At 34.9% G+C, this 26,839-nt stretch overlaps 1 protein-coding gene across 1 annotated transcript in view; it reads right to left on the minus strand.

Moving 5' to 3' along the window:
• The window catches only part of LOC106867680 (dynein axonemal heavy chain 6-like), a 367,549-nt gene that overhangs the window by 192,405 nt on the left and 148,305 nt on the right, over nt 1-26,839 (minus strand). Inside the window, exons 39-43 of the mRNA XM_089362433.1 lie at nt 24,695-24,878; nt 22,235-22,468; nt 13,208-13,429; nt 8,395-8,542; nt 6,096-6,253 (exon numbers count right to left, since the gene is read on the minus strand). Of these exons, the coding sequence (XP_089218559.1) occupies nt 6,096-6,253; nt 8,395-8,542; nt 13,208-13,429; nt 22,235-22,468; nt 24,695-24,878 (946 nt within the window). The remainder of the gene's footprint in view (nt 1-6,095; nt 6,254-8,394; nt 8,543-13,207; nt 13,430-22,234; nt 22,469-24,694; nt 24,879-26,839) is intronic.

The raw sequence follows: 26,839 nt of genomic DNA on the forward strand, positions 1-26,839 counted from the left end.
AAATATTCTTATATATATGTATGTATGTGTGTGTACATTTGTATGCATGTGTGTATATATGGATATATATATATATATGAACATATGCATACCCACACATACATGTGTGTGTGTGTGTGTGTGTGTGTGTGTGTGTGTGTGTGTGTGTGTGTGTTGTATATATATATATATATATATATATATGGCCGTTTCCGTGCGGGTGACACGTAAAAGCACCCACTACACTCTCTGAGTGGTTGGTGTTAGGAAGGGCATCCAGCTGTAGAAACTCTGCCAAATTAGATTGGAGCCTGGTGTTGCCATCCGGTTTCACCAGTCCTCAGTCAAATCGTCCAACCCATGTTAGCATGGAAAGCGGACATTAAACGATGATGATGATGATATATATATATATATATATATATACATACATACAAAACCTCCATAAACTAGAAACCCTTAAATAAGTATTAGAATCCTTATGAAGGACAATCATACAATACCAATGCTGGATACAATATAAACAACAAAACCACTAGAAACCATAAAACTAAGAATCCCTTAACAAGTCTGACCCTATGAGAATGGCAGACAACTTAGAACAATGAGAGCACAAGATATAAATGATTCACAGACAACAAACACATCAAATATGTACTTCCATCAACAGCTGCCTAATAGATATCATTATAATTTCAACTCTTGGCCAGTATCATTCAGTCTAGCAGTGTCAACAGTATTGAAAACATAACTGCTGCCTAAGAATTAACAGACAAAAAGCAAGAGTGAAACATTAATAAAATATGTCCATTATTTCTACACCTAATTATTACAAATGCAAGGATCAAATCTCAGACATAAATTATTTCATACCTATAGCTATGAAGCACAGAAATTAAGAATACTACGCATTAAAACATAGAAATATCTTCAAAATGAACACTGCCACCTTGATGATTATAGAACTTAAGATGCACTAGCAAACTAAACATATTGAACAAAAATTACTGAACTACATCAAAAACACATATTACCAGTACATAAAACAGAAAATAATAACCTAATGAATAACCAAGCTGAAACTTCAAACATATAGATTAATTACAGAACATAGACCAATAAACATTGCTACTCCACAATCTATAGCATTTATTTCAAACACAAAAACATAATTAAAATGAACCAAATGTAAACTAGCAGAATAATATATTACTTTAACTAGTAGAGATCAATATCTATTAAAAATAAACCTTAATTACAAGAAATATATTTAAATGAATATTTCACCTAAAAACATATAAATAATGTAAAATAAGATAAACTTTACTAAAAGACCCTAATTATATTGAAAATATTCACTAACATACTTAAAACCTGAAAACATAATTAAAATTATCTAAATGTAAACTAACAGAATTCCATATGATTTAGCTCTCAGGCCTTGACTGTCAGCAATAAACCAATATAGACCTGCAACTATTAAATAGACAAAAATTATATTTAAACCAATAATTTCATCTAAAGAACATATGATATATAACCTAAAATTGACTAAAATCATAATAGAAATATTCATAATATGTAATAACAAAACACCACATTCAGCAAAGAAATTAACAGAAGCACAGACTAAACACATTAACTGTTGCTTATAGCCAAAAGATCTTAGTAATCTATGAGCAGAAGTCTATACCTATTCTCTAATAGAAGTGATGTTGTACACAATAATACACAATAATATACGACAACTGATCTACAAACTATAAAGCAATGATGTTAGATTCAGTATTAATTAAAACTAATTATTCCATATATCTTTGCTAAGTTATAAACTAGAAATCACCCCATAGTTTCTCAAAATTTCACTATGTCTTCCCAAGCAGCAGTTAAAACATTTAACTAATATTTTCTGAATGTCACCTTGCTTTTCTATATGCATCTAATTCTTTTCCAAGACACAACAACCTCATTCATAATTCTACTGTATCTAATAACCTGACTGAATAATATGTTATACTTAGAAGAATTCTACTTCATGCTCAAGGCAAGGATGCAATATGAAAATTAAAGTTATTAGTTTTATTATAAGTACTAATCACAACCTTTTTATTACCTACTAGCAGAAATACCCGGCGTTGCCCGGGTTAAAGAGAATAATGAAATCTAAAAACGCCGTCTAGACTACGCATCATCTTTATATATAGAGATGTATATACACACACGCACCCAAACACACGTATATATATGTATATCAATATAAATATATGAAAGTCAATGAAGTTTCGTAAAAGAACGTGATCATGTACATACTTTCTTGCTGTTGTGATTATAACACCTCATTGTAAACTGTGTTCCTTGTTTTCCCTTGTGGAGCATATACAAATAGGTTTTTTGTTGCTGCCCACTCTTGAGCAGCCAACATACAGTTGTCCATGTGAGAAGCAGGGCTCTTCCAAGAGAAGACCAGCTACAGACAGTGTTTGACCCTGATATTTGTTTATGGACATGGCAAAAGTCACACGAAGGGGGAATTGTAGTCTTCTGAATGTAAAAGGAATGTCTGCTCCTGATGGAGTAAGAGGAATTCTTGGAATAAAGACGTCATCCCCTTTTGCACATCCAGAAAGAATGGTAGCCTCGATAACGTGTGACATCATTTTCTAAATAATGCTCATCTGTTATGTTCGGGTTAAAATTTCATCAACATCAAAAATATATGAATTTTCATAGGAGTTATGGCCGTTATGCAAAGAATATAATTTCCAAATTTCATAAAGATCCATTCAGTACTTTTGACGTAGTTTTGGATAAGAAAACAAATGACTAATGTGTGTGTTTGTGTGCATGTGTATGTGTGTGTGATGGGTGTATATATGTATAGATATCTGTATGCATGTATATATGTATATATGTGTACATATTACATGTACATCTATATATATATATACATCTACACATATGTATACATATACATGTATGTATAGATCTATATATATATACATATACGTGTACATCTATATGTATACATATACATCTCTCTCTCTCTCTCTCTTTCTCTCTCTCTCTTTCTCTCTCTCTTTCTCTCTTTCTCTCTCTCTCTCTCTCTGAAAGTATCTGTCATTACAGTATCGAGATGGTGTACATATACATGTATATGTATACATATACATCTCTCTCTCTCTCTCTCTCTCTTTCTGTCTCTCTCTTTCTCTCTTTCTCTCTCTGTGAAAGTATCTGTCACTACAGTATCGAAATGTGATTGTTTCAGTTAGTGGAATAGTTTCATTTTTAAAGTGAAAGTATTTGACATGAGTGTTTTTGTTTCACTTTTGACACGTAATACTTAAATAGTGGAGGAGATATTATGTTGCCGTGTGCTCGAACTCTGCAAGAAGTTAATAATTTTTTTTGGCTAAAACACAACTGGAACCCTAAGTAAGGCATGTGTAAAATTTGAATGAAATTGGTTGCGTAGTTCTCGAGTTTTAGGGATTCACACACACAGACAGACAGACAGACAGACAGACAGACAGACAGACAGACAGACAGACAGACAGACAGACAGACCGACAGACAGACAGACAGACAGACAGACACACATTCTCATTTTTATATAGATAGATAGATAGATAGATAGATAGATAGATAGATACATGGCATAAACCAAGAAATAAAGAACCCCTTAACACGTTTGACCCTACGAGAATGATGGACACCTTAGAACAATGAGAGCACAAGATATAAATGATACACAGATAATAAGCACATCAAACATGTACTTCCAGCATCAGCTGCCTAACAGATACCATTATAGTTTCAACACTTGGGTAATACCACCCAATCCAGCAGTGTCAACAGCACTAAAAATATAATTGCTGCCTAGAAATTAACAGACAAGAAGCAGGAGCAAACCATTAATGAAATATGTCCATTATTTCTACACCTACTTATTATTACAAATCATCATCATCATCATCACCATCTAACATCCATTTTCCATGCTGGTATGGGTTGAAATCTCAAACATAAATCATTTCATACCGATGCTACATATTAACACAGAAATATTTTCAAATCGGACATTGCCACCTCAAGAATTATAGAACTTATAATACACAAGTAAACAAACAGCCTTAACATCTAAAAAGGTCAATCTCATCTACCAAGTCACCTATTCATTTCAAGATCTTCTGGACGTATTTTCCAAAGCAAATACTGTAAATCCTTGAGTATAGTCCGCCCTTGAGTATAATATGCAGAGGATTTTTAGGGGGCTGTACCACTGAAAAACCTAAACCTTGTGTATAATACGCACCCCTTCTCTAACTTGAGTCAATGAGGTCTATATAACATCCTTGGTTTGTAAACATATATACGGTAACGTCCTTTATTATTGTATTTATAACATAATGCAAACGTGTAGCTTTTTTGTGCACTTTGCAGAAAATATAGAAATAACAGCAATAACATCAGTGAAAACTAAATATTAAATAAATTGCATTTACATATTTATCACTATCAGTTACAAGCCCAACATCACAAAATGTGTCTGAATAAACATTGCCGGACAGCAAATAGAGACTCGGACATTTTTTCATTTTTAACCTCGTATATAGTACGCACTAGGGATTTTTACCTTTAAATTTTGGGGAAAAAATGCGGATTATACTCAAGGATTTACGGTATTCAAAATAACTGTAGTTAGGAATATAAATATTATTGACATATCTGCAGCAACCACTAAGTTATATGACTGAACCTATCTTTAACTTTCAGTATAAACCATTAAGAAAACTAAATATACATGAAGATAAATATATATCAGTTAATAAAAGGCTACAATTACAATCCATCAGAATACACTTAATTTGTTTAATATCCTCTCCATTAGTGCAATATATATGTTATTAATGGCCAAGCTAACTATCTTCTTTAATCTATTCTTACTGAAACAAGTGAAGCCATTATACAGACACTTGAATGAAAAAAACCCTTCACCGTTTCTAACGGAAATATTCTTTCATTCTTTTACTTGTTTCAGTCAGTTGACCGTGGCCATGCTGGGGCACCGCCTTGAAGGATTTTGGTCCAACAAATCGACCTCAGGACTTATATATTTTTTTAAAGCCTAGTATTTATTCTATTAGTCTCTATTCTATTAGTCGCTTTTGCTGAACTGTTAAGTTAGAGAAATGTAAACACACCAACACCAGTTGTCAAGTGATGGGGGGTGGGGCTGAAAAAACACTGACACAAAGGCACATGCACATGCATGCATGCGTGCACACATACACACACACAGACGCACATACACATCAGCTTCTTTCAGTCTCTGTCTACCAAATCCACTCATAAGGCTTTGGTCGGCCCAAGGCTATAGTAGAAAACACTTGCCCAAGGTGCCACACAGTGGGACTGAACCCAGAGCCATGTGATTGGAAAGCAAGCTTCTTAACTTTAAATATATCTTCATCTATCCTTCTCAGATCAAGATTAGTATACAGTGTAGAGAAATCATGCACATGCATGGTCTAAACTATTCAATCTTTTGCAGCTTATCGAAAAATTCATTACTAGATGTAATACTTTAAAGTTACACCCAAATTGTAAAAAATTCCTTCACAATAAAACAAAATGATCAAACAATATTTAATGCATCATGAAGTAATATAGACACCTGTTTATTGGTACATTTTCAGGCATACATACATATGTGTGTGTATGTGGTGGCTTTGTGGTTAGAGTATTTGGCTCGCAATTGTAAGGTCGTGAGTTCAATTCCCAGTGGCACATTGTGTCCTTGAGCAAGACACTTTATTTCACATTGCTCCAGTCTGCTCAGCTGGCAAAAATGAGTAGTACCTGTAATTCAAAGGGCCAGCCTTGTTACCTTCTGAGTCATATATTATATTCATAGTATATTATGTTATATTATAATATAAATAAACTGTTAGATTGTTAGATAGTCAATTGAATCTCTCTATTTGATTTATTGTGTGGGGGGTGGGGGTTTCTTTGTGTCTTCAACAACATGTCTGCTAAAGTTTAAAAAGATTATGGATTCTCAAAATTCAAAGCAAGAATAATTTCTTCAGAAGATATTTCTTTAAGATTACCTCTATATCAAGCCAAGTGAATTTGTTTCGTTCATAAAATCCCTTAAAATCCTGATACTGCCTCAGAAGTTCAATGGGTGGTTGAGAACCATAAGTATCCAGTTTAGGCATGTTAATATCATCAATAAAAATAATCACACGTTTCTCTTTTGGAGCACCTATACATGAAAAACAACAAAAATTTAATATATGTATATATTGGTTTAAAATTTTGGCACAAGACCAGTAAGTTCAGGGTAGGGGTTAAGTCAATTACATCGACCCCAGTGCTCAACTGGTACTTATTTTATTGACCCCAAAAGGATGAAAGGCAATGTTGACCACAGTGAAATTTGAACTCAGAAATTTAATTTAAATATTGATTTGAAAGTTTGACACAAGGTCAGCAATATTAGGGGAGGGATAAGCCGATTACATTGACCTTAGGGCTCAACTGTAAATTATTTTCTCAACCCCAAAAGGATGAAAGGCAAATTCAACCTCAATAGAATTTGAACTCAGAATGTAAAGACAGATGAAATGCCCAGCATGCTAACAATTCTGAAAAAATAAAATAAAACTTGAGTTCTATACAGATTTGGAGGTCTGGGTAGTTGACAGTTTCTTCAAAATTTTATGATAAGAAGCTGATAAGAAATCAAACCAGTCTAACATGAGTAACATTCCAAGATTATTCATAACTTCCCCAAAAAAGTATATTAATTGATGCTGAATATGTTCTGACCAGATACACAACACCAGTAACTGATTTGAAATCTTGTTTCAAGGTCAAGTAGTTCAATGCTTTACCCACTTACCTATCTTGCTACTTATAAAGTGTGCGAATAAAATTAGCTTAAGGGGTCCAAAATTTCATTTTGGTCCAAATTATAGGTCCAATTTTTTTTTTACAAACAAGTTGATTTTTTCAATCTCAGTATCAAACCAAAGATAGGTATCATCATCATCATCATCATCATCATCATCACCACCACCACCACCACCATCATCATCATCACCATCATCATCATCATCATCAACAACATTTAACATCTACTTTCCATGGTGGCATGGGTTGGATGGCTTAACAGAAACTGGCATGGCCAGGGGCTGCACTAGGTTCCATAGTCTATTTTGGCTTGTTTTCCATGACTGGATGCCCTTCCTAATGCTGACCAATTTACAGAGTGTACTGGGTGTTTGTACATTAAAGTGGTGAGCTGGCAGAATTGTTAGAATGCTAGGGAAAATGCTTAGTAGCATTTCATCCTTCTTTACATTCAAATTCCACCAAGGTTGACTTTGCCTTTCATCTTTTCGGGATCAATGAAATATGTACCAGTTGAGCACTAAGGTTGATGTGATCAACTTGCCCTCCCTCCCCTGAACATTCTGGCCTTGTAACAAAATTTGAAACTATTATTACATTTGTACCTCAACCAAATCAGATAAATCTAATAATGGAAAAGTAATGTTTCGAATCAGTCCAAAAATATTTCTACACTCATTCATTTTGGTGATGAAGAGGATGTTCCAAGACTTTTCATTTTCTCCAAAAAATTTTAGAGGAAGCACTTGCAGTTAATCACAGGTTGAAGTTTACAGCTGATCATGGAAAATTAAACATAAAATATACACATTTATTCTTTGATTCTATCTCAGTTAAGTGAAACATTTTTAACAAAACATATATCAAAATTTGTTGTCAATAATGAATTAATGAGTGAAATTATACAAATCCCACTGTTAGAAGTATCCACTGTAATAATTTTCCTTCTGTAATATTCAATTTAGTTTAATTTATTTGCCTCAGATTATGTCTTGCTGGCAATTTCTAATAAGAATGAAATAGTGTTATACATGATTACCTAAGACTAGTAATTTTAAGATTTTCATAATGAGTAAGCAAAAAAATTAAATATGTATATTTTATGCATCTTCTTCCCTGTTCCTCAGTTTCAAATCCATTGTGCTAAGTCAGCCAAATATTATTTGGTCAACAGGGTACACCACCTTGTTTACATTATTTATAATTATATCATTTGTTTTGATATTCATTTTATTGCTTGTTTTAATATATATTTAGTAAAAAGAATAGACAGGGGAGGGCATTGCTCATAATTCGTAGAAACTATATCAAATCTGAAGTGTAATGGATTAGACATATTTGAAGGTTTCTTAAATAAAAAAAAAATTGTGAGGTTAAATTAAGGTAGAAGTTTTCAAGATGATTCTCAGAAAAAAGAACAGACTGTCACTTTTGGTAAGACGGACAAAGTAACTGGTTAGTTAAAGAAGAGAAAAAAATCACAGGCGTTACCAATAACATTTTTTCGTCTTTTTTCCAGTTTTGATTCTATGATGTCTTGTGTCTGCTTGCTGCTAGTTTGTGCTGAGAAATTGATGAACACAGGAACATAACTTTTAGTATCTGCCAATTGAGTTATCTGTCGGTTAGCAATCATTGACTGAAATATTTAAGAAAAAAGAGCTGTAACTTCTGTTAACCCTCATATTACTGTATTGTCTTATTGTCAGTATATCAATAATTTTTCTTTTCATTTCCACTCTTCTTTTTCTTCCGCCACCACCACCACCACCAAAAACAACAACGACAACAACGACCAACCACCATCACCACACTCGTTTATTTATACAAAATATATTTATGCTCATTTATAGCAAATGTTTATAATTTGATCATAAGTTCGCACTAAAGAAAAAAAACAAATTCACAGATTAATATCTTTTATAACATTCAAAAAAGGAATGAGCATAGCAACTACCTAATCTCTAATTACAAATCTAAAATTATACACAGAACCAAGTGGTCAAAACAATTCTGTAACAGCTGCTTCTATTTTACTTTATTCCTCATTATTTATTTATTCCAGATTGATGTTCTTTACTGCCTACTTTCATCCATATCTATATACGCTGTCCGTAAGCCTGTAACATTTGCTCAGCTATATTTGCACAGTTCTAATGTTCTTTGTTGCAAGCATCATTTGATAGCCTTAATCCTCAGAAGTCTTTTTTGCTCATTCAAATTTCAGCTTCATGTTTCAAATCATCACACACTGATGCTGTTTTACTACATTTTAAGCATATCCGCTCTCCTTATCATAACCATAATGATTATCAGCTTCACAATTGATGTAAAAAAAAAGAGAGAGAGAGAGAGAGGGGGGGGGGGAACAAAAAACACAAGGAAAGAAAAGGTGTCTAGAAGAGTGTTTCACAAATACTTTTAACTAAATCCTACCCCAACCTTAGTAAGTAAGCATTAAAAAGAACTGACTTGTATGAGATTTAGAGAATTTAAACCTATTGTCCAGTAGGTAAATAACAGTTGATCAAATATAACTGAAGGAAACTAATCAAATCCAAATATAATGCTGGAAATATAGGAAATAACAAACAAACACCGTTGCCTTATGTGAAACTTAATAAAAACAAAGCCAGAGGTGATGAATCCCTTTGTAACTATACTGAATATCATATTGAATATGGCAATATTATACCTGTACAAAGTTAATTGATTTAGTGACAAGATTAAATAGCATCTGGAATAACTAAATCATTGTATTCCTGTTTTGTTTACAATATTATTACTACTTTGTTATCATTGCTGTCATTCCTACCATTGCTGTGAACATCCTTTGCAACATCGTCTAAGTTGCTTGCCTCTGCTATCTGAATTGAATGGTTGGTTGTTTGTAGCTGCTGTTATTGTTGTAGTTGTTGTTGCTGTTGCTGTTTTGTTGTTTAGCCCTAGGCCAGCACTGACTGAACAATCCTATGATCAAAAGCAATCCAGCTGTGACCTGCGTTCTTTTATTGCCTCTGCCTTAGCGAAGGTGGAGGTACTGTTTTCAGTCGGGTTTGTTAGTTTGTTTGTCCATGGACAAGATAGCTCAAGAACTGCTGGATGGATTTGGATGAAACTTTCAGGGATGTTTGACCTTGTGACTGGCACAAACTGATTAGATTTTGGGATCAGTTCAGTATCAGATAAGGATTCTGGATTATTTTTTCCAGTTTTTTTACTTAATTTTTGAGAGCAGTCGGGTTTATTTTTAGTATTCTCGTTTGTGAGAGCAGCCAAGCTTATTTTTTTAATTTTGTATTTGTTTTAGACATCGTATCTATGACAACATTATTGAAATTCTCCATTAGTTTTTGAAGACAGTATGTAAACACTCTGTGGAGTGGCTGACATTAGGAAGGGCATCCAGCTGTAGAAACCATGCCAGAACAGAGAACGGAGCCTGGTGTGGCCCTTGGCCTTACCAGCACTGGTCGAACCATCCAATCTATGCCAGCATGGAAAATGGATGTTAAATGATGATGATCATGATGATGAACACAGGGTTAAAAAATCAAAAAGTCAAAGTCAAAGGAAAAGTCAAAGGCCACCTGTGAGATTTAAACCCACACCTTCTGTAAATATGACAAACATTCTACCGTTGTACCAAAGCAATCCTTCAAATTTCTTCATCTATTTTAAAAGATGTCCTTACCAATGAGAACTGTGTCATCTATGTCATGAGAATTTAGAAACTTCTGTACATATATTTATTACTAATAACTATATATACTTGATTGCTCCACTGTCTTTTATTACAGAGCCAATTTGTGAGTTACAGCTTGAATTAATTAGTCAGTTCTTTAAGAGAAATCAACAATTTGTAAATGTTATCTGCAAGTAAAGGTTTCCTCAAACACGGCTGCATTTATTTCATAGATTCTTATTAAAACTTTATCTCATCTCTAGCTCTAGCTTACTTGTATTGTAACCCATATTGGAATAAATTACCTGTATGGAAAACAGACTGCTCTTCATCAACAATAATTTGTCATTTCAATTATATTTCAAGTCTTATTAATTTACAGATAAAATGGATTAATATAAGTTCTCAATAGATATGTTATTATCTCAGTTTTCAGATTATGAAAATCAATTTTATCAATATATTAATAAATTACATTGATCAAATTTTGAACTTTATTCCCTCCTTCATAACCAACTATGATATCTACTATTCAAAACTACTTCAATATAATCACTCTTTCCAAAACAGTGAAGATTCTAAATATATTATCTCTCATTTTATTATAAGAACATATTATTTTCATCCCTGTCACCAGTTCAGTGTCTATTTTTCAATTCTGGCATAGATTAAGAGGAAAAAATAATTTTTCTCTTATCAGTTTCCTGTAATTGTAATTTGGTATGTGAAGTTTGCTACATCATCTCATGTGAAAACCTTTGGGATTTTTCTTTCTGTTAAACTTTTTTTTTTTTTTTGTCTACTACTAAAATTTGCCAGCTTTTCAAACAAAATTTAATATCATTAATTTGAATAGAAAATAGCATAAAGAAATGGTAATAATTCAATCTTAAAGATTTTCATCTTTACTTCAAACCTTTCAATCTGAAATATTTAACAAGTGTTTTGTATTTTAACCATAATAAAATATCTGAAATATAAAATGGCTATGTGGTTAAGCAATCTACTTCACAAGTAGCTGTCACAAGATGTACAGAAGAATGAATTGATACATGTAAGAGAGAGAGGGGGGTACGCATGCCTGTATGAATATAATGTTGTTGTTGCTGCTTGAGTACATAGCATTTAAGATCCAGGGTTATGGTCAAGCCTGTGGCAGTGGAGACATCCAATATTCTTAGCCCCAGGCCATGACCCTGCTCACCATTATTAGGACAGAGATGGCTATCTGCAAGTGCAAGCCCTGTGACTCAGAGTGGCTCTTCCAGACCATTTCCCTTGCCATCCTCCAGGGCAACACCTTTCCATTTTGTCGACTGGGACCAAGAGGCAGTCTGAATTACAGGAAACTGTACATTCCACTCCTCAAAAGTTTGAGAAGCACTTCCATAGGCCAAATAGAAGAAAAGTAATATTTAATTCATACAATGTTTTTAAACAAGCAGAAGGATTCTTTACATGTAAACCAACATTTATTGTATTGAATGCATCATCATAGACAAACAAAAATATCTACATTGCACCATATATCAAAAAAAGAGAGGATTCCTTATATTATAGTAATGAATATGTCATCACAGACAAAACAAAAATATTTACCTTAACCCTTTAGCATTCGCATTATCCTATCAAAAGTAATGCTTTTTTATTCACATTGTTTTGAATTAATCGTGAATTATCTTGTAGCTATGAGATTTTGAAAAGGAAACTATTAATTTTTTAAATGATATTGTAGTATCGGTGTGAGAAGCCAGATCTGGCCAGTTGGGACATAAAACAGGCAGAATATTTTGGCCATACATGGCCAGTTTAAATGCTAAAGGGTTAAAAATGGAGAGGGTTCCTAACATCAAACCCAACATTTATTGTGTGGAATAAGTTATCCAAGATAAACATTGACGTGGAAATAATTATTTTTAATATAAAGGTGGCAAGCTGGCAGAATCGTTAGCACAGTGGAAAAAATGCTTTGCAGCATTTCTTCTGTCTTTACGTTCTGAGTTCAAATCTGCTGTGATTAACTTTGCATTTCATCCTTTCGGGTCAATAAAATAAGTAACAGTTGAGCACTAGGGTCGATGTAATCAACTTAGCTCTTCCTCCAAAGTTTGCTGGCTTTGTGCCAAAATTTAAGATCAGTAATTATTTCTAATATGAACACAGGGTAATAAATTTTGAAGAAGGAAAAACTAATTAAATTAATCTATATTTGACTGGTATTTATTTTATCAATACCAGAAAAAAAAAAAAAACATTGGAGCCTCTACATATTGTTTGACCTGATATAAATAGCAAACAAATATCCCTCAAATCAGGCCCTACCATCTTAAAAATAAAAAAATAAAGTGTATTTAGTCTCTGTCTGAATAAAAAACACAATAGTCACAAGAATGCTTTTGATCATAAGTTTGCAGGACCAGGACTAGGTTAGGCTAAACAACAGCTGAAAGGATGAAAGCTCCTGAATTTTGGCCAAGAACAGAACTCAGAAGGTTACAGGGTGCAACTAAACACCAATAAGCATTTGTCCAATGTCCTGCCAACTCAGTGAATTCCTTACTCTATTACATGGAAATATTAAATATCAAATTTACATTGAAAACAATTTCAGGTACTTACCTTCCCAACACCAGAGCTACCAATATAGAGAACAGATTGATCCACATCCAATAGCTTCTCAAGTAAATATCCATACCTCAGTGTATCCACTGAAGGTACAAATATATTGAAAAAAGGAATGGTTTTGTTGTAGATAAAATGGGGCACAGCCATTTCCCAAAGTTCTAGTCGGTTTGATGGAAAATCCATAAATACACTCCAGATATCACAAACAGTAGGGACCTGCAGAATAAAAAAGAAGATTTCTAGATTTTTATGTAATAATTTTTAATAAGAATGTGGTTTTTAGAAAAAATCGATAAAATATCATCATCATCATTCAAATTTCATTTTCCATGCTTGGAAAATAGCTGGTTTGACGGGAACTAGCCAGCTGAAGAGCTGACCAGGCTCTTTGTCTGTTTTGGCATGGTTTCTATTGCTGGATGTCCTTCCTAGTGCCAACTACTTCACAAAGTGTACTGGGTGCTTTTACACAGCACCAGCCCAGGTGCTTTTACGTGGCACTGGCACTCACAAGCCTACAAGATTAGGATTGCTCAACTCAAGAGCAATGTAGGGGGACATACCTGTATGCAAGGACAACCATGATTTTACTTAGCATGACATGTCTTCTCAAGCACAGCAAACCACCAGTAGTTGTGATAATTTGTCATTCCCACTCTGAGGCCCATTGTCTGAAGATCCTTTCTCACCACTTTGTCCCAAATCTTCCTGGGACTTCCCTTCCACATGCTTCCTACATAATTAGAGATCAGCACTTCTTGATGCAGCTGTCCTCATCTTTAAGCATTACTATTTTAATACTCTTTACTCTTTTTACTCTTTTACTTGTTCCAGTCATTTGACTGTGGCCATGCTGGAGGACCACCTTTAGTCGAGCAAATCGACCCCAGGACTTATTCTTTGTAAACCTAGTACTTATTCTATCGGTCTCTTTTTGATGAACCGCTAAGTTATGGGGATGTAAACACACCAGCATCGGTTGTCAAGCAATGTTGGGGGGACAAACACAGACACACAAACATACACACACACACACACACACACACACACATACATATATATATCTAATGGGCTTCTTTCAGTTTCCGTCTACCAAATCCACTCACAAGGCTTTGGTTGGCCTAAGGCTATAGTAGAAGACACTTGCCCAAGGTGCCACGCAGTGGGACTGAACCCAGAACCATGTGGTTTGTAAGCAAGCTACTTACCACACAGCCACTCCTTCACCTATATAATATAATTATAAAATTATGAGAGTTTGATTAAACCATTTTAGTTGACTTGTAATTTTTCTAAGTCTAAAAACGACAAAATAGAATCAAAATAACTAAATATGTATGGGATACAAAATTCCTATAAAATAAACTGATTAAAGATTTACAAAAGTTCCAATAATAAACCTAAACAATGCTGTTTTATTCCATCAATATTTAAACTGGCCATATCTAGCCCAAATATTCTACCAGTTTTATGTTCAAACTGGCCAAATCTGGCCTCTCACAACTATGATGCCTTAAACCAATTGTCTGCTTGTTGTACATCCACTATTTTCGTGAAGTAAGATGAATGATTTTAGACCAAGCATGCAATATACCTTCAGAGTGCAGTATTTGCAGGTAGTGGATACTGCAAAAGCAAATTTGAAAGATTTTTTCTCTCTCACAGGATTTAGCAGATTATGAAAAGTTGAGGAACATTTTACTCAATGGAAATTTTTGTGCCGAAGTGATCAGTATCCTGAGCTTGATGAATTTTCTTTAAGGAACGAAATACTTTTTTATAGAAATCATCATAGTGGATCATCTCTTGAGGATCATCATAAAATATTTGATGAAATGCAACCAGCAGTCTATCGCATGTTTCAAATATTGAGCAAATTGCTCAGGCAATTTTTAGTGTTTCCAACCAGTTCTTGTGAAGCTAAAAGATCTTTTAGCACCCTGCAGAGACTCAAAACTTGACTGCAATCAACCATGACTCAGCAAAGGTTGAATCATATTGTAATATGCCATGTTCATAGAGATGTTTTGAAAAAGATTAGTTGTAAAATAGTTGCTAAATTATTTATTGAGACAGCAATGATAGGAGATATATTACATTTGGAAAGTTCTAAAAGACAATAGCTTGACTTTATATTTGTATATTCAAAGGTCTATATTTTATTTTTTGTTTATTTGATATAATAAATTTTTTTTAAGCTTATTTTTTTAATATTTGAACTTCATTTGAATATATAAAATTTAATTAGCATAAAATTTTATTTAGGAAAGGCGCCATAAGCAATACTAACATGCTCCTTTTAAGAATCAACAAATGTTGGTTTGTTCCCCTCACAATTTCAAGGCAAAGAAGGCCCCTGTATGCATTAATATCCGCTTGATTTAACAACAACCACGTGCGTAATGTGCTTGACTAAGATTGGAATTACGGACTTAAACAGCACCCACCCTACCGCTCCTTCGCAGAAATATTATTAATCCTGATTTCGACTAAAATGTAAGACTCACTATACCTTACCTCTATATGCATTCTTTTACATTAGTATACCCTCCACCTTTCTATACCTTCATCTCTCACACCATGCATTTAAACAGACTTCTCAGAATTCTGAAGAGATCTGCCAATTAAATTGGCAAATCGAAACGATCGTAAATGTAACATTACATAATCTCTACCTAATTGATTAAATTAATGGCTAACTAGCGCAATCGACCTGCTTCTTCCTGTGTTTGTTTCTCCATTCTCTACATGATTATATAGAGCTTCTATACATTTTTCCCCATGCTAAATTTCACTTAGATGCTTTTATAGACCCAAGACACTTGCCCAAAATATTACGCAGCGCATTCAAAACCATGTGGTTACAAAGTAAACTTCTTCTGCAGATGGCCTTGCTTGTGATAAAGTTATAATAATATACCAAGTTGTCAAGAAGAACATTAATGCATATCCATATACTCAGCTACATATCAATGAAATACACAATATATACACAATAAGCTGTTAATATTTCATAGAAAAAAAAAATTCCTTAGGAATTCAATTATCTATGATTTAACTCACTGCAGCATATAAAAATCAAATGTAATAAAGAAGGAAAAAATATTAATATCAGTATAAGAAAACAAATTTTTATCTTACTGTAAACAGAACTGATTAATTTTCCATATTTTCACAAATTTATTTTCAATCTTACAACCACTCGATAAAAAGAAATTACAAGACGTCTACAAGATTGTAGTTAATCTAGGTAGGGAAAGTGAAAGAGGAGATTCAACAAGATTGAAATTAGTTGTGAGTTTGACCCATACACTTGGTCTGTGTCTATGTCTGTCTATCTCCCCACCTCTCTCTCTCTCTCTCTCTTGTTTGTTAGCGCTCTCTCTTATCTAAAACTGAAAACTATTTGATAAAAAGTCCAATTAAGTTATCTTATACAGAACTCATTAACTCCTTTTCTATGCTGTATACTGCATAATTAGTGTCACATACTTTTTATCAAATTAACATACTTATTAGGTGTGGCTGTGCAGTAGGAAACAGGCACAAGCATGGCTGCAGAGTAAAAAGCTTCAAAGCCTTATGAATGGATTTGGTAGATGGAAACTGAAAGAAGCCCATTGTATATGTGGTGTGTGTGTGTGTGTGTGTATGTGAATGTTTTTGTGCCTGAGGATGTACTCCCACCACTGTTTGACAACAGGTGCTGGTGTGTTTACAGCTCTGTAACTTACAGGTTCGACAAAAGAGACTGACAGAATAAGTACCGGGCTTAAAGTACTAGGATTGGTTCATTTGATTAAAAAATTCTTCAAGGCAGTGTCCCAACATGACTGCAGTCTAGTGACTGAAACAAGTTAACGATTAAAGATTAAAGATACTTAATAAAAACATTGGATTATCTGTAGAATGCATACCTTCTGATACTACACAATGTGACATTTTCAGCATCAAAAAAGCTGATTAGAACTAAGTTAAGCGAAAATCATAATGCTTTAATCATAAAGCTCTCTCCCTCTCTCTTTTTCTCTCTCTCTCTCCCTCTCTCTCTCTCTCTCTCTCACTCTTTCTCTCTCGCTTGCTTTCGTCCTCATTTCTAGTCCAGTTTTTTTTACAGACAAACTAAACTTTTATTTCATGCATAACACAGCATGAATCAGAAGTGAAATAAATGCTAAATATTAGAAAGCTTCTGAGATGATGAGCTGGCAGAATCATTAGCATGCCAGGCAAAATGCCTAGTGGCATTTCTCCTGTCTTTACATTCTGAATAGAAGCGCAATGGCCCAGTGGTTAGGGCAGCGGACTCGCGGTCATAGGATCGCGGTTTGGATTCCCAGACCGGGCGTTGTGAGTGTTTATTGAGCAAAAACACCTAAAGCTCCACGAGGCTCCAGCAGGGGATGGTGGCGAACCCTGTTGTACTCTTTCACTACAACTTTCTCTCACTCTTACTTCCTGTTTCTGTTGTGCCTGTAATTCAAAGGGTCAGCCTTGTCACACTGTGTCATGCTGAATATCCCCGAGAACTACATTAAGGATACACGAGTCTGTGGAGTGCTCAGCCACTTGCACGTTAATTTCACGAGCAGGCTGTTCCGTTGGTCGGATCAACTGGAACCTTCGACGTCGTAAGCGACGGAGTGCCAACAACAACTTTCTGAATTCAAATTCTGCCAAGGTTGACTTTGCCATTCATCCTTTCAAGATTGACAAAATAAGCACTAGTTCAGCACTGCAGTCAACGTAACTGACTTACCCACTTTCCCTAAAGTGCTGGCCTTGCACCAAAATTTGAAACCCTAAGGGAGGGAGCTGGCAGGATCTTTAGCATGCCAGGCAAAATGTCAAGTGGTATTTTATCTGTCTTTATACTCTAAGTTCAAACTCCACTGAGGCTGACTCTGTCATTCATCTTTTCAGAGCCGATAAAGAAAGCACCAATCAAGGAGGAGGAAGAGTTTTTTAATTACAGTGTATTCACTATAAATATATACATTATTTAATTTACTGCATAGTTGAATATGGTATTATATGTTAAACAGAATAGCTATTAATATTATGTCCAGATAAGCTATTGCTATATATAGCAATTTAAGTTAAAAGTCATCTTTGTGGCCAAAGAAAAGTGGTACATCTTCTCTGGTGATGAATAATTAATTTGAAACAGATCTGTTCGAAGATGCTCAATTATCTTTCATGTTCACTTGTGAGAACTATAGAATGCTTTCATGTCACAATCTCCACAGCTATAGCTTTCAAATAAATCACTGTAAAGTTATCTACTTTGTACATGCTTCAGGTAGTTTGAATTATGATGCATTTTATATAAATATATACTACATAAATATACATTAGGTGGAAATGTGGATGTGTGGTAAAAAGTTTGCTTTCCAACCACATGGTTCTGGGTTCACTCCTATTGTGTGGCACCTTGGGCAAGTGTTTTCAGCTATTACTTCAAGCTGTGAGTGGATTTGATAGAGAGAAACTAAAAGAAGCCATGTGTGTGGGGGGGGGGGGGCATTAGAGGAGGTAGTCCAGTATCAGATGATGAAAGGTTAGAGTGTAACAGAGAAACAGAGAGGCAGAAATAGGTTTCTTCTATAGAGGAAGTACATGTTTACCCAGTGAGAGAGAGAGAGATATAGAGAGTGAGAGTGAGAGTGAGAGAGAGATAGAGAGTGAGAGAGAGATAGAGAGTGAGAGTGAGAGAGAGAGAGAGAGAGAGTGAGAGAGAGGTACAAGAAAGAGGACAGAAACAAGTGTGCTGATGTAAAGGAGATACTTGGTTATCTAGTCAGAAGAAACAGCAAACGTGTAGGAGGGAGCAGAAGAGAAATGGTGAAGTGCTAGGGTATACTCACAAGTGACAAGGATCTGAGCATAGAATCTAAGTAGAAAAATAGGGTGTGGATGGTGAGGGTGGGGAGACAGCAATACAGTGAGCTGGGCAGTGATGGCAAGAAAGGGGATTGGGGATTGGAAAACAATCATAGTTTATGAAGAGGAAACGTGAGGAAGAGAAAGATGCAGTTTAGAAGAGGAGTTGTCGTTTGGTTTTTTTAGGGTAGAGTGGATGAAAAGTGGGTTATTACGTGTGGGTGGAACACAACTCTTCTAGCACTCAGTTTCATGGATGGGTCTTCTCTAGAACCTCATATTGCCAAACATCTCAGTCCATTGTCCTTTCCTCTGTGAGCCCCAACATCCTAAGATTAGTCCTCACCACTTCGTCCCATATCTTCCTGGGTCTCCCTCTTCCACAGGTACCATCTACTTTCAATGATAGACACTTCTGTTGGCACTCCGTCGCTTACGACGTCGAGGGTTCCACTTGATCCGATCAACGGAACAGCCTGCTCGTGAAATTAGCATGCAAGTGGCTGAGCACTCCACAGACATGTGTACCCTTAACGTAGTTCTCGGGGATATTCAACGTGACACAGTGTGACAAGGCTGGCCTCTTTGAATTACAGGCACAACAGAAACAGGAAGTAAGAGTGAGAGAAAGTTGTGGTGGAAGAGTACAGCAGGGTTCGCCACCATCCCCTGCCGGAGCCTCATGGAGCTTTAGGTGTTTTCGCTCAATAAACACTCACAACACCCGGTCTGGGAATCGAAACCGCGATCCTATGACTGCAAGTCCGCTGCCCTAACCACTGGGCCATTGCATCTCCACTGACACTTCTGTATACAGCTGTCTTCACTCATATGCATCACATGTCCAAACCAACGCATTCTCCTCCTCTCTTGCATACCGCATTTAATACCTTTCATGCCTAACTTTTCTCTCAACACAGTTGTGCTTTGTCGGTCATGCACACGGATGTTGCAGATCCAATGGAGCATACTAGTCTAATATTTTATTCTAACACTAGTCTAACACTAGTTTAACACTAGTCAAATATTGATCTAATACTTCACTCTAATACTAATCTAGTACTTTATTCAAATACTTCATTCACTCAACGATTTTCATTCTACTAAAATTACTTGTAAGATGAAAAGCATAGTAAAACTAAAAATATAATTGAATTAATAAAATCAATTCAATCATGAAGCTTTTCAAAAAATATTTGTCAGATTTTTATCATACAACGCACATATTGAGAACAACTTGCAAAGTTAGTGGAACAACAAATTTACTTCCAAATGTGGTATATCTAAGATCTAAAATTATTAGCTCTGTGAACTAGTCTCATTTTAATTTCAGCTGTATTAAAATAAACCAATCGTGAAATCAATATTGAAATCTGACATTTATTCTTTAAGATGCATGTTCTTTGATAAAACAAAATTCCCACAAGAATAAACCTATTCAAAATTCTAAAGAACATTGATTTCTGATTTAAAGTTGAATCTGTGATTATATATTTTGTTACATATAACTTCTTATTTTTCTCTTTATTCTTCATTTCAAGCTGACAGAAAATTAAGTATATTTTTCATTTCAGAACTATACAAAAATATATCAGTTATGTTAACATTAAATATACTTTTGCAGAAAGTTCTATAAGATTTTCTTATTAAACAGGAATAATGGCAGAAAAATGTCATGAGAATTATCCAATCCAAAGTTACTGCAAGTCAAAAACCTAACAGTATTAATAGAATAACTGTTTGCTAATTTTCAAATTAAATTCAAAACAATATTAAGTTTAATAATGACTGTTATCAAAAGAAAAATTTCCATAAAGATTATTTTGTTACATTCAATAGTAATTTCTTAGTAAAATGTTACAATTTCATGTAAATAATGCAGTTATCTCTTTAAAAAAGATGCAGGCATTTTAACTATCTCAGCAGAGACAGATATTGGTTGCCTCACAACTATTAATCTATCTACCTCTATCTCACGACAGACACAATGATTAATATGGCTAAAATCATCTCAAAATGAAGCTCATTTAGTAAGTCTTTTCAGTTCAATTTCCTTATCTTTTATTATCAACATATATATATATATATATATATATATATATATATATACATATATACATATATACATATATATATATATATATATATATATATATATATATATATATATATATATATATATATATATATATATATATATATATATATATATATATATATATATATATATATATATATATATATATATATATATATATATATATATATATATATATATATATATAGTGAAGGCGCATAGCTCAGTGGTTAGAGTGCCGAACTTACGACCGTGAGGTTAGGAGTTCAAATCCCGGACCGGGCTGCATGTTGTGTTCTTGAGCAAGACACTTTATTTCACATTGCTCCAGTTCACTAAGCTATAGAAAAGAGATGCGACATCACTGGTGCCAAGCTGTATTGGCCTTTGCCTTTCCCTTGGATGACATCACTGGCATGGAGAGGGGAGACTGGTATACATGGGTGGACTCCTGGTCTTCCATAAACAACCTTGCCCGAACTTATGCCTCGGAGGGTAACTTTGTAGGTGCAATCCTATGGTCATTCATGACCACACGGCCACTGTATATAAATTAAAATTTTCAACCTTTTCTCAGTATTTTATATATATATAAATATATATGACGACAATGATGACAATGATGATGATGGTAGCCTCTCCTCTCTCATAGTCTGAGAAAGATAATTTTGCAATTTCTTGCTAGACAACCAGCAGAAATGATTTGTTTTATAGTGATCTAATATATGTGCTGTACATTAGCTAACTCCTTCCATCAGATCAACATTGCCTGAACAGGTGGTACCACATGTCAGGTGTTGAGGTGATTGCAAAGCAACATGCGATGAAATGTCTTACTCAAGAACACAACACACCATCTGGTCCAGGAATTGATACCAAAGTGTTGTGATTTTTAAGTGCAACACCCAAACCACTGGGCCATGTGCCCTCATACACACACACACACACACACACACACACACACACACACACACACACACAAACACATATACAAAGGTCATGATTACTAACTCACCCTTTTCCTCAGACTAAGAAATGGAAAAGAAAAAAGAAACACTTACCTTAGCATAAGGATTGCTATCAAACAGATTCTTCGTGAAGGTATCAAATGCATCCCACTTAGATTCAAGAATGTTTCCGCCAATGGCCCAAACATAACAAAACATGAAAGTTGTGCACAAAGTTGAATTTAGCTGGTTAGGGTTCGCCTCAAAGTTAATGTACTTCTTAGACTGCTCGGAAAACACCAGTGACTCGTAAAGTTTGCATAATGTAGTAACTTTTGAAATGTTCACCTAAGATTGAAATAAAATATCGCATGGACTCCACTTAACACTTCTGTAAAAATACATGTCTTTATCATCTCAAATCAATCATCATTATACATTCCTTCTCAATAATCAGCAGAACTTTTACATTTGTCTTTTACATGCTGGAAATGTATTGAAGAGCTTTGAAATCAGCAAACTTTTACGTGTAATTATTCTAAACATTGTATTTCATGAAGTTGTGGCAACTTTTCTGGCATATCATACATTTTTCTCATCATCACATAACTACTAGAAAACTAACCTTTTTCAGACCAAGAGCTTTCTCACACCATTTAATTCCAAGTAACTAAACAAAATGATACCAATCCTAATCCAGGCTCAGGTATGGGACAAGTGCCATTGCAGCACCTCGCTGCACCCACATTTGTCAGTATTTGCTCAGGTCATCCTGAGCAACACTCCAAGCAGTATCCTAATCAGTTCCCATCTCTGCAAAATACTTCATCAGTTGTGGCCATGAGGCATGTAATCAGCTGTCATCCAAGCTATCATCCAAGCCATATCCTCAGAGAAGAGAACAAAGCACACAGCATCCAACTCAGAGAACCAAGCAAAATGACCAAACGGCCTAAGGTGACACTCCCAAATCATACAAGTAACAGGACACACACTAGTCCATGTCACTCTAAAATTCAGCTAACAAATCTATTTGTTACTGCTGTTTTTGGTGTCATTGTTGTTCTAACTTCTGGATTAGTACTTCAATACTGTCTGATGAAGATAATTTATTGTTCAGCAGTAATTAATAGAAAACACTTACAACAGAATATATTACTGAAACATTAAATTGCTAAACATTTCAGTTAATGAACTTACTCTTTTACTTGTTTCAGTCATTTGACTGCAGCCATGCTGGAGCACCGCCTTTAGTCGAGCAAATCGACCCCAAGACTTATTCTTTGTAAGCCTAGTACTTATTCTATCGGTCTCTTTTTGCCGAACTGCTAAGTTACGGGGATGTAAACACACCAGCATCGGTTGTCAAGTGATGGTGTGGGGACAAACACAGACACACGAACACACATACATACATATATATGACGGGCTTCTTTCAGTTTCTGTCTACCAAATCCACTCACAAGGCTTTGGTCGGCCCGAGGCTATAGTGGAAGACACTTGCCCAAGGTGCCATGCAGTGAGACTGAACCCAGAACCATATGGTTTGTAAGCAAGCTACTTACCACACAGCCACTCCTACGCTTAATTAATTATACATAACTAAACTTAAATCATCACCATCCTTGAGCATCTGTCACACTGGTAGAATAAAGCAGTGAGCTGGTAGAATTTTTAAACAAGTTAAACAAAATGCTTAGCAGCTTTTCTTCAAGGGCTTTACGTTCTGAGTTTAAATTTCAATGAGGTCAATTTTGCTTTTCATTCTTTTAGAGTCAAAGAAATAAGTACCAGTTGAAAACTGAAGTTGATGTAATCAACTTAACCCTTCCCTTAAAATTCCTGACCTCGTGCCAAAATTTGAGACCTTTCTTTTATTTTTTATTTATTTATTTTTTTTGCTTCACTGTGTTCAAATCCCACCAGGTTCAATAAAGTACCAATCAAGTATTGGAGGGGGAGGGGATTAATGTACTTGACTTGCTTCTTCCCACTAAAATGGCAGGCTTTGTGCCAAAATTTGAAAGCAATTTTTTTTTTTGCTTAGCTGTATAGTTATAGCTACATTAGGCATTTTGTCTTAGAACTTTTAACAGAAGAAATGTTGTTTACTGAAAAATGGTGATAGGAAAATAAAACCTGCAAATATTTAATCTGGATAAATGGGGCAAGAATTGACATCAACATCCTTGAAAATAATTAATAGTAACCAAAAGAAATCAATATCTATGACCTAATTAAAAAGAAATCAATGTTAATAGTTCATTGCAAAACCAAATATTTTAGTGAATGTCTAGAACATTCTATCATTATCACTATTTAATGTCAGCTTTCCAGAGGTTTATGCTAAGCTCTGATGTCTATTTTGGTATGGTTTCTACGACTGGATGCTCTTCCTAATGCCAACCACTTTACAGAGTGTACAGGTTGCTTTCTATCTGGTATCAGTAGCAGTGAAATCATCAAGCAACTTGCAAGACAAGACTCCAAACCTGAGGGTGGTGGGGAGTAAATATTGAGGGAGATGGCTTTATGACAGGTGATGAGATGAAAAGAAATAAAGAATATGTCTACCTGCTTTATAGCTTGATCACAATTCCTTCTCACAAATTCAAAACCTTTGTCCACATATTCACGGAAAAGGTTAAGTAGAAATTCTTTGGTTGTTTCTTTCAAGAGGCTTTCCCATTCCTTCATCCATTTTTCTACGTAAGGAAACCATTGAAGTCCTCCAGGATCAATGTACACCATACCACAACTGAAATGTTTAATTATACATGATTCTATAATTACAGATAATAGTTGATAAACAGCTCTTGAGAGTAATTCAAGCTATATTTGAAAGTACTATATTTGAAAGTACTATATTTGAAAGTACTATATTTGAAAGTACTATATTTGAAAGTACTATATTTGAAAGTACTATATAGTTCAAGCTATATTTGAAAGTACTATGAATAACATCAGAATAAACCAAAGAACACAAGTTCAGTGAGAAATGTTGTTCAGGTAAGGTCAGACTTAACAAAACAAATCTATGTTAAAAGGCATTCTAACCATGGCCATCGTATTTTTTCTTCATACGCAGCTGCAGGTGTGGCTGTGTGGTAAGAAGCTTGCTTCCCAACCACATGATTTGGAGTTCAGTCCCATTACATGGCACCTTGGGCAAGTGTCTTCTACTGTAGCCTTAGTCTGACCAAGGTCTTGTGAATGGATCTGGTAGGCAGAAATTGAAAGAAGCCCATGGTGCATGCATGCGTGCGTGTGTGCATGTCCTACTACCATCACCGCTTGACAACTGATACTGGTGTGTTTTCGTCCCTGTAACTTAGCAGTTCAACAAAAGAGACCAACAGAATAAGTACTAAGTTTTAAAAAAATAAGTACTGTGATCAATATATTCAACTAAAAATTCTTCAAGGCAGTACCCCAGCATGGCCACAGTCTAATGACTGAAACAAGTAATAAATAAAAGACGAGATTATGGACCTTGAAATACATTATCTAACTACTATACTTTTTTTTTATAAGATGGTAAAATGTGATTTGTGAGAAATTCAGCTGCTAATACTAGGATGTCAAGTGACCACATAGAGACTACCTCAATGAGAAATGTAATGTATAAGGGGAAAGGGTCATTATTTTTTTTAATATTTTGTCAGTCTTAACAAGGCAGCAAGCTGGCAGAAACATTAGCACGCTGGGCGAAATGCTTAGCGGTATTTCGTCTATCCTTACATTCTGAATTGAAATTCCACTGAGGTCAACTTTGCCTTTCGTCCTTTCGGAGTTGATAAATTAAGTAACAGTTGCATTCTGGAATCGACTGCCCCCACTCCCAAATTGTTTTAACAACAATAATAATACAAAAGTCCAGAACTAGATGTCATTTGGATATTTCATATGCAATGATATGATTTTTGATGTACAATTTATAGAAAAAATTTTAACATGATTTCGGGTTCAATCCCACTGCATTGCACCTTGGGCAAATGTCTTCTACAACATCTTGCAAGTAAATTTGGTAAATGCAAACTGCGTGTACTTGTATGTGTGTACATGTATGTACTTGTGCATGCATGTGTGTGTGCACATGCGTGCATATGTGTGTGAGTGTGTATGTCTGTGTTTTTTTTGTGTTTGTGTTAGTTACCCATCCTCCACACTTCTTGACTTTTTGAGAAAGGTGTTGATTCGTTTATGTCCCCATAACTTAGTAGTTCAGCAAAAGAGGCCAAGAGAATAAGTACCAAACTTAAAAAAGAAAAGTACTGGGGTTGATTTGTTTAACTAAATACTTCAAGGCAGTGCTACAACATGGCCCAGTCCAATGACTGTAACAAGTAAACGACAAAAGAGTAAAGATTAATGATAAAAAATGTCTAAATCAATGACAAAAATGCTTCAATATTATATTCTTTTCTTTTCTACTCTAGGCACAAGGCCCAAAATTTGTGGGGAGGGAGCTAGTCAATTAGATTGAACCCAGTACGCAACTGGTACTTAATTTATCGACTCCGAAAGGATAAAAGGCAACGTCAACCTTGGCAGAATTTGAATTCGGAATGTAAAGACAGATGAAATACCTATTTCGTTATTGCCCACAAGGGGCTAAACATAGAGGGGACAAACAAGGACAGACAATGGGATTAAGTCGATTACATCGACCCCAGTGCGTAACTGGTACTTAATTTATCGACCCCGAAAGGATGAAAG

This window comes from Octopus bimaculoides, chromosome 14, assembly GCF_046866305.1.
Source record: "Octopus bimaculoides isolate indiv1 chromosome 14, ASM4686630v1, whole genome shotgun sequence".
Classification (NCBI taxonomy): Eukaryota; Metazoa; Mollusca; class Cephalopoda; order Octopoda; family Octopodidae; genus Octopus; species Octopus bimaculoides.